Source organism: Pleurodeles waltl, chromosome 6 (genome assembly GCF_031143425.1).
Source record: "Pleurodeles waltl isolate 20211129_DDA chromosome 6, aPleWal1.hap1.20221129, whole genome shotgun sequence".
Classification (NCBI taxonomy): domain Eukaryota; kingdom Metazoa; phylum Chordata; class Amphibia; order Caudata; family Salamandridae; genus Pleurodeles; species Pleurodeles waltl.
This window is the reverse complement of record NC_090445.1, coordinates 843,111,757-843,125,591: the sequence shown is the minus strand read 5'-3', so window position 1 is coordinate 843,125,591 and position 13,835 is coordinate 843,111,757. Positions and strand designations below refer to the sequence as shown.

The window sequence follows — 13,835 nt, the reverse complement described above, 5'->3', positions numbered from 1 at the left end:
TGCGGTATGCAGAACCCTTTTCCCCCAATTGTTTTGCAGAGAGAATTTAACTCTCAATATTAAAAAATAAAAAAAAAAAAAAAAAATAAAAAAAAACTTACAACAATTACTCCTTCACACAACAAATCACAGAAAACATGGTGCAATACAACTAGTCGTTGCAGGCTGTAATTTCTTTTTTTTATTTATTTTTTAAACAACAACGGCTGTTTGTGGAGTTTTGTGGTGGTATTCCTTGGTGGTTACCTTTTGTTTAGCGCTGTATAACAGCTCCGGAACTGGGTAAACTATAAACAGTATTTAATAGGTGTGATTTGGTTCGATGAGCACTGCATAATAAAGGTGTAGAGCAGACCTTCCTTGCCAGTCGCAGCAAGCAAGGTCTTGCTGGTGCTGAAAGAAAATGTGGCAAAAGGGTTCAGTTCCATCTTGGAAGAAGGGTAAGTGAGGTTATACCAAGGATGAGGAAGCAAAGACTATGGGGAAAGAAGAAGAAAAAGTCCTTTTTGATGGCTGCTGCTCACACAAAGTGCATTTCAAAAGGGAACAAAGCTGTAAACTAATTTCCCAAAATGCACCTGCTGCCAAAACTCAAGTTGTTTTCAAGTTCCAAAGCTTGCCAGCTGTAGCCATTGTAGAAGCTACAGTAGAAGTCTTGTTTTGGGGATATATATATATATCTCAGAAACAAGTGGTATTCTCCTGGGGATTTTAAGTGGAATCTTATGTTCTTTAGGTTCCACATGTTCTAAGAACGTAGAGTGGCACCACTCTTTGTAGGGAATGTTAGAATTTGAATCATGCAGGAGTTGGTGAAGGAGCTGGAGCAAGGAGGCTACGGTATTAAGAGGTTCCTTGTATTAAACCTTCTCCTCTTTATCTGGTGAGTGGATAGACTTCTTTACATTGGCCACGGCTGATAAGAACCAACCACCACCATCTTCACCTTTACTCTTATTCGGTGCAGTGCTTGCTGAAAAAGGTTGTGTCATTTTCATGGAATTCTGAATGTGAGAAAGTTTATTGTGGTGAAAAGGTACTTGTCAAAAGTATGTTCCTTGCAAAGTTTTGAACATGGTCAAGACACAATTTGTGACATTTATAGCTGATGCAAGTTTGGCGGGTCTGGGAGCTGTATTACCTCAACAACAGGCTGGAGTAGATGGCTATCCAAGCAGAAAGATCTGTGAGGGAGTGTATAGAATGCTTGAAGTGTGACAAAGTGCTGAAGTGCAGAGTGCAACCTATGGTTCTGAGAAAGTTACCTAAAGAAACCTGGAAAGAAGTGGCCATAGACACTTTAGTTCCCATCAGGGTGTCCAGTTTAGGCAGATATGTTATTGTACTAGTGGACTTGTACTCAAGATAGCCTGAGATAGAAGTAACCCCTTTTGTTGAGACGAAAGATATAACTGGATTTCCTGAACGCATTTTCATACAGGAAGGTTTTCCATCTACTTTGTCAGAGCACAATTTGTATCGATAAAGATGGAAACATTTCTTGATGAGAGGTTTTATACACAAAGTCAGTATTATATCACCAGGAGACCAATAGTGTACTCAAAAGGTTCAATCACGTTTTGAAAGAAGCTATCCAAAGAGCTGTTGGAAGTGAGTCCTGTTGGAAGAAAGAACTTTTCAATAAGATTAGGAACTATAGAGTTACACTACACATGGCAGGGATGGCACCTTTTGAATTGTTTTGGAGGAGGAGAAATTGTACCTAGATGTGTCCTTCTTTGATGCATAAAAAGACTAAACGTGGAGTAGGTATAGAAAATGAAGATCAAGACAGAAATGTGGTGTAGTTGGAAAATATGCTGGCAAACAAAAAACAATTTGATGTGCGCAAAGCTGTCAAGAAATTGCATGTATAAGCAAATGGTAAAAATAAAATACCCTCAGAAAGGGTCTAAAGTTATTGGTTCAAAATATTTACCTCCTATGAGGGTGATTAAAGTTTTCAAAAATGTGGAAGATTACAGAGTATGTAACCTTAAAAGGGTGGCAAAATTCCCAAACCTGACAGGAGTCTGCAGTGGTGATGAGAGTTCAGGGGCTAACAAGAGTTTGAATGACAAGAAAATTATCTCAACTGATGGTGGGAAAGTAAGAAGAAGTGAGAGGTGCTGTCTCAAACCCAAGTACATGAAAGACTATGCTTGAATACACCATGTAACTGTGGGAACGTTGTACATTTTTCCTTGCAAATGTGCATGTCATTATTTGGAGAACCTTGAAAGTATTGATGTATTATGCTATATTTAATATTGCGTAAATGTGTGTGTATATCCTAAGATAGAAATAGCCCAGTTGAGCTTTGTTGTCATGGGAACAAAAAGGCATGGTGGCCTGCCTTGGGTTATTATGTGGATCCTTATGTTCTCAAGGTTCCACATGTTCTATGAATGTAGAGTGGCACCATTTTGTGTAGGGAATATTAGAATTTGAATACTGCAGGAAGTGGAGAAGGAGCTGGTGCAAGGAGGCTGAGGTGTTAAGATGTATCTTGAAAGTAAGAGACCGCAAAATAATGTTTGCTTGTTAGGCAATTGGTTAGGTAATTTGCAATTCCACCGAAATGAAAGGGCATCTTATGAAGCAGTCGGAAAGAGTGTATTCAGGGCACATGACATCATTGATTTGTCTAAAGCACCTCCATTCAGACAGCTGAAGATAGCAAGGCTAAGAGTAGGGACAAGATGTGGTGTATCAACCAGAACTGATGACTTTGGAGCTGGGGAACCAAGTTTGAGTCTCAGCATCTGCTCAACATCTTGTGATTCTGAGCAAATCGCTTAATCTCCCAGTGCCTGCAGTAAATGTATGTGATTTGGTGTAACAGAATAGGTTTACATGTAAAGCACTCCAGTGCCTTTGAGTCGTGTTTGTGCTATTTAACAATGAAGAAATGGGGAAGTAACTTTACAACAGGGGAAGAGTGAAATAACAGAGTGGGGAGGGTGCAATAAATAGAAAACGTTCTGAAACAACACAGCTAGCAAAAATACATGCAGTCAACAAATACCTTGATAACAAAGAAAAAAGTAGCTTCAGCAACAAAACAAAACTGTATGAAGACTTCAAAAGAAGAAGTACTTGTTCCAAGCGCCACGGAAAAGAAACACACACAAGGATAGATGAAGAGAAACCATAAACTGACATGACACATAACAACCAACAAAAATCAAGGAAATCAGAGTGATAAGTAAGCCAACAAATGGTAAATAAGGTGTGGGCTGTAATGCCCTATTAAGATTTTTTTTTGTTACAAGAGATTTTACAAGCTGAGCACAGGTGTTGTGCAGGCGAAACCTAAAAACACTCATCACCGCCCTCCTATTCATCAACAAATTTGCTGATATTTTTGCGATTTCACATACTGATATCATCAGGTACACACCTGGGCTACTATTAACTTGACTCAACGTCTGGCTGTAGCATGGAAAGCACTTCTCTGACAGCACCCCACAATGCCCTATGTATTATGGCTAATGCTAAGTCTCTATACTCCTTTCCAAAGACTTGTCAGCACCCGCATCCAGCAAAGATCAATACATTCTTTAACAGTCTTCAAAGTCTAAATGAAGCCTTTGGGGGAAATTGTACACATCCAGAGTTATCATCCAGATCATGCCAAAAATAAATAACTGCACAATAGCCTAGAGATAACTTGGCACACTGCCTGAAAAGTGCTTGGCGAAGCAACAGCACTTAACTGAATCCACAAGTATGCATTATCACACGTCCTCCACACATTTCCATCCACCCTTCTGATTCACAGCTGGAAAACAGTTCCTTAGTAGGATATCTTTAACCCTTTTCTCCAGTGCCACATGAAGGCATTGTATTTCACTTCAAACTAAACTAAAATGTGCTCATTGCTAAAACAACAAGACAAGCCCTGACTGCTGAGAAACGTTTATCAATTGCCCTTTACATTGAACAATGTCAACATCTTTCTTTGATGATCTTTCGAAATTATCCAGCTTTCTTTATTGCATGATTCAGCACATGCTGCCATTTTGACTATATAACTCCAGGACAAATAACACTTAACTTGTTCTAGGCTTAAACTTTGTGTATGTTTAAGACTTTTGTAGGATGTTCCCACCTTATTTTGCAAAACGTTCATAGCAGATAAACATGGATCAAAGGTGAGTTTGTAGTAAGAAGATTCTCTCTGTTTGGACCGCCCGGTCTTCCAGCAGAGATAAAGGCTCATACAATCACTGTTGAGCATCATGTTTTGTAAAAAAAAACTCAAAGCTGTCTTTAAGTGTCTCTTCAATAACATACTCTAATTGCCTTGTCTTTGTTGGTGTATTTCTTCCACCCCTCCACATACGTGCAAATGCATATAGAACAAGTCTGAATGAGATATTCAAATAGCAACCATTTAATACTTTCCTCATGAACCCCCTTCTACTCTCTGGGGCCCCCTTTCTCGACCTGGCTAGATATGGACTCACATATGTTTGCTATCACACAGACACAAATATTCAGAGAAGAACTGAAAGCTATACATCCAGGCAATGCTTCCTCCCAAGTGGAATCCTAATCAGTGGTATCATGCCCACACAATTTAACAAAACCTGATCAATTTAATCTTTACAAAATTTACAAGAAGATAAGCACTCAAATTCTTAGATCTGTACAGGTGACGAATCAAATTTGAACCTGGGCTGATTCGACTGCCTATAATCACTTAAAAAAATAATAATAATAATTGTACATCTTTCTAGGAGCAAGATAAACCTTATCAGGACATTTCAGGAAGGATACAGCTATCACAACTTAGTATTTTGTAGGCTGCTAAAAGAATCAACATCCCAGCAGAAGCATTCTCAATATTCTTGCCTCGTGTCAGTCTTCATGCCCAGATCTGAAAAGACTACCACTCTGTTCTCACATGAGCTAATGTTTCTTGGCAGCCAGATTAGTGATTGACTCTTGTTCTCAAGAATTGCAATGACCGTAGACACATTTCCTGCACCATTAATATGGAGTCAGAATGCCTTCTACACATTTGGCACGCTGTACATTGCTGTCCTTTTCTACAATCTGCTGCATTCATTCAAAATATCTTTTCTTCCATTATTGGAAAAACTAGCACATGGTAATTGTGCACAGGCAGAACGCTCTAGTTCTTTAATGTTTCCCACTGTTTGCATTACAGTGGGCACACTTCCTAGGATCTGTAGACTCCTGCGAGTTATTGGTTCTCATAACCTTCTTTTTGTGAAAGTTCACCTTGCCAACGATGGTCTTGTGATAGGACTCTGCCTCAGACATCCTGAATGTAGTGTGCTTTCTATATAATGTATCTAGTGGTACCATCACACGTCCAAGGGTCATCTTACACAAAGTGTCTAAGGGGTGCAACAGGCATGTACACCCACTTTCTGCACCTAAAGGATCTCTCCAAGTGCATTCTGTATACCAGCAGGGGCTGCTGATGTTTTCACAGCTGTGGCCCATCCTTTAGGGCGGAGGGGCCACGCCCTCCCCCCAAACCTATTGCCCCTCATGAAGAGTGTCTGCAGGCTGAGCAAAGGTCAGCCTGACAAACACTCTTCATTTTCAGATCAGGCAGCCAGGAGTTAGACATGCGCGATTTGTGCAAACTCCTGGTTGCCTGAACTGAACTTTGCCGGGCTGAAGAGTTCACAGCTTCTTTGGGCATGACCTCCTCAGCTCAGCAAAGGTGCCTCAAGGCCCTTCCCCTAGGTGACGAGGGGAAGCGTCACCAATTGACTTCGACCTGGCCGCTTCAGGTTTAAGCCCTGAAGCGCCCAGAGCAAGTGTCAATCCAGTGACACCTTGTCACAGAGTGGGGTGGGGTCAGAAGTCTCACTGACCCCATCACACTCTGTGACGAAGTTGGGACTGTTGCCTTCCCGAGGGAAGGCAGCATTCCCAACCCTCCTGGGACCTCCGAGCTGAAGATAAATTGTGTGCGTGTGTGTGTTTTTTTAAATTAATGTTTGGTGTGTGCGTGTATGTTTGAATGTTGATGAATGTTGCGAATGGATGCGCGTGCGTGTGTGAATGAAAAAGTGTGAATGTGAGTATGCTTCCCGCCTGCCCCCCTCCCTCCTAAAATTACCGTCCGCCACTGCGTTTGCACAGCCCTTTTGGTGCTAAAAATCCAACTGGTGCACACAAAGCACCAGTGGGATCCTAAGTAAATGAGCTGAATATTTTGCTTCTGTGCATGCATTGTATTATGGACTTAGGTGAAGAAGCAAAGAGACAAAAGACTCTGGGTTAGGGTTCACTGACTGTATGCCACAAAGAGGGCATATTCTGAAAGTCGGGGGCAGGGGGATACTCTCATGGACCCCCAGAAATCCTCCTGGAGGCGGGTCCAGTCACTCACTACAACTGCTTGCAGAGAAAAGACTGCCCCTCCACCAATGAAGCAGGCTGCATGTCGCTTGAAATTTGAAAGACAGATTGGATGTTTCAAACAAGTGTCTGCATTTCATAAATACACTGCCCCTTCCAGGTCAACAGCGAGTTCGCGTCTGCACTAGGGGCAGGGCATTGTAATAGGGTGCAATGTCCCCGTCATTCTCCGCACTTTTATTTAAAGGTGAGCCGTAGCGCAAATGGGACAGTCCGCCCCCAGAAGAATACAGGCCCTGCTTTGCTATGCAACCTGCCCAATCTTTATGGCGAGCTCTGTTGATTAATGTGGTTAACTCTCGGTGCTCCCACATTTAAGCCCCCTCCCTTAGAAGCTGAGTTTGCATTCATTCACTCCAGATTGAGTGCAAGATGTATCGTCAGCAGCAATGTCTCCAGCCAACATGTTCGAGCCGCTCCTGGATTAAGTTTGGGTAACATCTATGTAGGACTAGGGGAGCTTTAAATCAGCATGTGCACTGTGTTACGCATCACTGACCTATTTCCATTTATTGATTACCGTAGATACAGTTATCATCATCAAATGTCCAGGTTAGGAAGACCTACAATAAAACAATCTTATCAATTATATAAAAAATATGGAAGTGAGAGTGATGTCCGTCTCCATTGCATGGAATTTCACTACACAACAGCATTTCCTTTGATTCTCAAAACCAGTACAATACATACACTTTTAATAGCAAAATGGAAACATTCATGTTAAAATCAGCTTTTCCCTGAAACAAAGTGCATTTATTTGTAAAACAGTATTCTCTCTGTAAGGTTAGAAAGATGGCTACAATTGATGCACTGCTGACAGGTCTCTGGCCTGAGCAGAAACATAGTTCTTTAAAATAGGAGCAGCGCAGATTTATGGTCCATCGAGCCTGTCCCCCGACCGTGGTAACTACTTCCATGGTGTGGAGAGCCGTGCTAAATGATGTTGTCATTCGTGAAGTAGACCTGCTACTAAACTCTTTTTAATGTTACGGCTTCAAATATATAGATACTCTCAATGGCTGCCTTTTGGTAGACAAATCTACATATTAAATACACCTGTAAAAAGTGCAGTTGCTTTCCAGGCTGCATCGTAGGTCTTTCCAAACGGAGCGAAAATAAATATTTTGTATATATATCAATCTAGAAACAACTCAATTCGTTTGCAGAGATTCCTTCTGTGCCACTGTGCTCCACAGTTTCGATAAATGTTGGTGGGGTGATGACATCACATCGCCATCACTGTGCTTGCTTCATAATAAAAAAAAAGAAAATCTAAATCTTGCACACTATTTTATAGTCCTCCCAGGAAATTAATCTAGAAGTACCTAATTGTGGTCCCTATATTAAACTTTTTTTGCAGTAATCTTACGCTCATAAATCGTCTTTATGTGTGTCGTCCTCGGACCCCTCGTTTTTATTTGATATCGAGTAGAGACTACCACCGTAACCTCTATTTGTCTCTATATACATTTATATTTTTTCCTTAACCCTTACCCCTATTTTTACTGGCCTGTCTCTCATAGTGCTTTTGTCGGGATATTTTCTCTTTCTGTTTTTTCGATTGAGTTTTCCCCTTGAAGTTTTCGACTGATGTCTTCACATTACCAAATATTCAACAATTCTTGAAAAGTGAATCTCCGAACATTTTGCCAGAAGCAAATGCTTAATTATAGTCCTACCTGCAATTTTCGCAAACATCTTTGATTACATTGATACATTTTCGGAAGATCAGACCCCAGAGTACAGATCGTCATCGATAGCACAGAAAACATTACACAGTATGTGCACAAACTGAAAGAGTAAGTTCCTACCTGGAGCACCAGCGCCAAGGTGATTCCTGCACAACACAGACCCATGAAGGAAAATCCGCAAATCATGAGGGGTCGTCTTCCAAGTCTTTCAACAGTGAAACACTATGAAGAAAATTAAATCAGCATTTATTTGGCAAAACCTTTTATTTAGTTTAACATAGGCACGGGCACTGCTGCCTTTTACATTGAACGCTGCTTTTACAGTGGACCCGCCATGCCAGAATGAGCTAAAGATATCAAAAGATCATTTACAAGAAAACTACTAATAAACCATCTCAAGGGTGAAGAACTATTAAAGCTGACCTAGCACGGAGACACCTTAACAGCAGTACACCACCACACTATGATATATGTGACAGACTGTCTCATAATAGGTGATAATAGAATCTCATACACAACAGGTCTGAAGGTTTTATCGTGTTGGTCGTCTGTCTTCTGGTGGACACTGAAACAACAACTAAACATCTGTGGATGTTGCATTGGATCGAATTTGAAGCATAGCTTGTGAAGGACAACCTAAATAATGGCTTTCCAGAAACTTAGGATAGTCTACTGTCAGTCAAACAGATTTGAAGCACTTGACCAAGATCCAGAAGCAGCAGCTACCACCACCTCAACATGAGCATTCAGGGCAGGATGACTTTTTGTTGGATCTTTTTAAATTGTATGTGTTTATTGTATGTATGATAGTTTGTGTGTGAATGATAGTGTGCATAAGCAAGTGATTGAGCGTGCTATAAGAAGTCCCAATGGAGGAGGCCATTTTTCAATGCCACTTTTAGTCTCATTCAGGCTCAGCGGTGACAAAGTGACAGATAATTGCTAATACCTAGTTGTCAGATGGAGGACACAAAATTTATGATTGAGCACACACCCTTATGATCACAACCGCAGAATGAGTCAGAGTCATCAGCATTTCAAGCCCGGCAACATATCCTGACAAAAGTTCATTGACAACTAAACGACCAAGACATTTGAAGTAGCGTTCTGATCTATAATGAAAAAGGTTATTAATGTGCCTTTCTGTGACATTTCTGATGCACGGTTAGTTTGTGGGGTTCATCATTGGCCCTGGGAATAAAAGGCACTCCATCACACCACAGTCAGTTCAAAAAGGTCCGTAAAGGATTGTTTATGTTTCATGTGTGAAGGGTAACAATAGACAGTTATATTTTAGACTAACTATTAAAGGGTTCATCACCTTCTGCCAAATGCCTGCCTCCCTCAGCCCCACACTCCAACATCTACATGATCCCCCTAGCCAACATCTTCCGAGCACACGGAATCACTATCCTCTCCTACGCAGATGACACCCAACTCATCCTCTCCCTCTCCCGCAACCCCACCACTGCCAAAACCAACCTACACACTGCTCTCCTCGACACAGCCAACTGGATGACTACTAACCACCTCAAGCATAACTCCAACAAGACCGAGATCATCATCTTCGGCCCCAACAAAACCACATGGGATGACTCCTGGTGACCCACCACCCTAGGCCGGCACCCACCCCCACAAACCACACATGCAACCTCAGCATCATCCTAGACCCCTCCCTCTCCATGACACAACAAATCAATGCCCTAACCTCCTCCTGCTTCCACACACTCCGCACTCTAAAAAAAAAATCATTCAAATGGATTCCCCCAGAGACCAGGAAGACAGTCACCCATGCACTCATCAGCAGCAGACTAGACTACGGTAACACCCTCTACGCCGGCACCACACTCAAACTCACACGCAATCTCCAGAGAATCCAGAACACAGCCGCACGCCTCGTCCTTGGCCTCCCCCACACGAACATCTCACCACACCTCAAATCCCTTCACTGGCTCCCCATAGACAAGAGAATCACATTCAAGATCCTCATCCACGCTCACAAATCCCTCCACAACACCGGCCCAACCTACCTCAACGAAAGAGTTCCACACTCCCACACGCAACCTCCGATCAGCCGACCTCGCCCTAACCACAATCCCCTGCATCCAACGCACCACCACAGGAGGCAGGTCCTTCTCCTACCTCGCCCCCAAAACCTGGAACTCCCTCCCCACCAACCTTCGCAAAACCAAAGACCTGCTGCTCTTCAGAAAGAGCCTCAAGACATGGCTGTTCGAACAGTGACCCTCCCTGCCCCCTTCCCCCTCCTTTTTTTGACCTCCCTCTCCCTCCCTCCCTCCCTCCCAGTGCCTTGAGACCCTCACGGGTGAGTAGCGTGCTCTATACATTTTTTGATTGATTGTTTGATTGCCTGAAAGACCCTGCATGTGGTACTCTGAGGATCAGAGATTTACAGAATGCTTCTCGGATCTGGGTAAAAGGTGCGCTCATACACAGGAGCTCAAATCTCAATCCGTACCATGTTCAACTCGGCAGTAGCTTTTGAATTAATTGATCCATTGCTTGCAGAACTTGGGAGGGGTCCAGTGATTCCACTCTGATAGACTAGTTTACTCCATGACATAACCAGAGGGTATGGATTTACCATGTCACTGATCACTTGCCACTTTTGTATTCCCACAAGGGTCAGTGCTGTCAAATGTTCTTGTTACTGAACACACAGGACCACTTGGGGCATGGTATTCATTTATTATGATCTCTAACTGCATCAATATATATTTGACAAGCAAAACAAACATTCTGCTGCATCTTTCCAAAATGTACATTTCTATCAAGATAAAAATTGCCTGAAGCTCACTCAGAAGACTAGACGTTTGATTTTGGCATCCAGGAAGCTAAAGTCCACCAGCATTTAATCCAGGACCACAGCAAGCTAAAATATTTTAAAGGAGGCACTCGATGATGTAGTGAAATAATAGCCTCTTTAAGCTGTAATGCATTAGTAACAACCATCCACTTTAAGCATGCTAGAAAGTCCCTTTGTTTAATGATAACGGCTTGTGTTTCAAGACCTATTGTGGCATCATTCACTGTTGCTTCAATGTTTGCTGCTTGTGTGCAGTCTCAGTGTATGCTTTGTCGGCAGTCTGAAAATCTGTCTTGCAGCTGACAATTAGACGGTTTTGTTAGTTTGAGGATGCTTGAAGGTTTACCCATCTCTTTTAAACTTGGTGTGTGGAGGCTCCATTTCATTACTTCGAGGTTTTAAAAAAATAGAATTAATCAATTAGTTCAGAACCACGTGGCTCAGTTTTTAAGAGTAATATTTTGTAATCGAGCCCATTCTGTTCAATGTGCAAAGGCTAAATGTGTTGTTCTGCATATAGTTTACGTTGGCTGTAATTGACTTTGAACCACTGCATGACCATATACCATGATATTTATACACTCCCTTAGTATATCAGAGGGCTGCAAACAAAAGACAAACTCTCAGCACATGCATACTTCTTTATTGCCTGAATATCACACTTGACAGGGTGACAAAAGGAATTCTTGGGAGCTACTTTGGTGGAATGGACCTCATCCCCATTCTGCCAGTTGCATTGATGTGCAGTCCACCCAAGGTGCCAGTCTGGATTCTGGACGAGCAATGTGAGGCGGCACTTGAGCATATAGAAGATTCACTAGTGCCGCTTACCTGGGATCTTGGCTTTCCCCAGAGTCGTGGGTACTCGCACTTCACAAATAGCAGCTATCCAGATAGGTGGGGAGGGAATGTATTAAAAGTTGCTCTGAGTGACCTCTGATGAGTGGGCTGGCATACAGCCTTCACCGCACTGGAAAGAAGCTGAGATTTAGTTCAGGGGTATCATTGACCTCTGTCCCTCGACACCTGCCCTAGGGCAAACAGGATGCTTTATTATTGTTGTGGCACGTGAGATGTGCAGGAACGTTCATATTTATATTGCTAGACTAGTGTGTAGTGTCTAACAGGCTACACCAGCCCACGCCATTGATCTAAAACCAGTGCTGAAGTGGCATAGGAGGTGTAGAGAATTACCCCCCCCCCCCGACATCTCAAGGCAGTGACTGCTTTCAGCCCTGGACAGAATGAAGAGCAGCCCAGGAGGAGTAGCATGTGACTTTTTCCAAGGCAAATTTACTGCTTCATAGATATAGATAAAGCTCCTGGGTACTGTGGCAGATCCTTAAGCATTGGAAAGTTACACTAGTTTCTCTTGAAAGCTTTCAACCCAATACCTAGTGAAAACCATGCAGAAAGTGAAGGGCTCAGCCCGATTTCTCGAAATATTTCTTTTAGGGCAAACACCACACTCCTCCGACCCTCAAAGCTTCCAGAAGAGGGTTAGACCGGATTGTTTTACAGCTTGCTGAGTGCAGAATGAAGGAGTTATTAAAACATGTTCTAAGACTATATTTAACTTCCAATCCAGCTGTAAAATATAGGTTAGAATAGCTTAAGACAGTCATTTATTTATAATCTTTTTAAAGTGCACACTCATCCCCAAAGCGTTATTCCAACGCCATTCTTGACCCTCATCCCATTGTAAAGGAGAAGGTCCCCACTGTTCCACCCTATGCCTTGTCCTCAATCCAAGAATGGAGGCCAATGTTTTCCCTCAAAAAAAACATATCTAGTGGTCTCAGATAATCTCCAGAGCACATGAAGCTTCCGGTTAGGGACAGAAAACTTAACGAAAGCAAACTGAATATTTTCAAACAGACTTCCCCACTACAGACCTAGAGTTGACAAAAAAACGTATTGCAACAAATTAATGCAACGGCCACCACTGATTTTTACCCCAGGTTTTCTATTCCTAAAATGTTATCTAATGAACAAAGGTTGCGCCTTCAGGTCAGAGTTAATGAAACATGTCATACCAGGTTTAATCTTGGAGAAAACACAATATAGCAAAAACAAATTTTTGCAACCATAAAAGGAAGCTTAACATCAACTGCACTAAAAATACTCGATGTGCTTTAAAACAGCAACAAAGCCAGCACTATTTATTGAACAAATGAATGCCCTTTGCTGATGTAAACACTAAATTAGTTCCAGATAAAACAGTTCACCCAATTGAGGACAACCCTGATGTTACAAAACACTAAGGGCCTGATTTAGAGTTTGGCGGATGGGGTTACTCCATCACAAACGTGACAGATATCCTGTTCGCCTTATTACGATTCCATTATAGCCTTTGGAAATTGTAATCTACAGGCGGGATATCCATCACGTTTGTGACGGAGTAACCACTACATCATACTCTAAACCAAGCCCTATATTCCTTCGTATATAACCTTCCCGCCAAAAACTCAAATTCATTTAGCCTTCTCTGAAAGTAAACATATTGGAATGACTAAACCATTGAGGTAAGATGCATCCTCATTCAATTAACCTTAATAGAATCCACTAAAATGCCTCTTTCTAGGTAATTTTACAAAACGTAAGCCTACTCCGATATCAAACAGCCTCCTACTCGGTGATGTGGTATGACAAAAGAGCTAAAAGCAATAAATATTGCGAAAGCAAGCAAATTGGTAAAAAGTGGCATGGATAACGCAATTTTTAGGGTCGAACCTGTGAGAGTACATGCTGGTGCATGCATCTCACTTGCGTGACACTATGTTTACAAGTAAGGTCTTGGAGTCCGCCTTCCGCTTACCATTCGTTTAGCTTCATGTCACTCTTTGCTGCCTTCTAATTTGACAGGGCAGCCCAGGCATCACTTCCTGTTTCTTCTCTGGCACACG

General features: G+C 42.1%; 1 protein-coding gene across 2 annotated transcripts in view; it reads right to left on the bottom strand.

Moving 5' to 3' along the window:
• Positions 1-13,835, bottom strand: part of LOC138300325 (solute carrier family 2, facilitated glucose transporter member 9-like) — a 322,183-nt gene that overhangs the window by 55,590 nt on the left and 252,758 nt on the right. For both annotated transcript variants that reach the window (XM_069239555.1, XM_069239554.1), the window contains exon 9: positions 8,223-8,324. In XM_069239555.1, the coding sequence (XP_069095656.1) occupies positions 8,223-8,324 (102 nt within the window). The remainder of the gene's footprint in view (positions 1-8,222; positions 8,325-13,835) is intronic.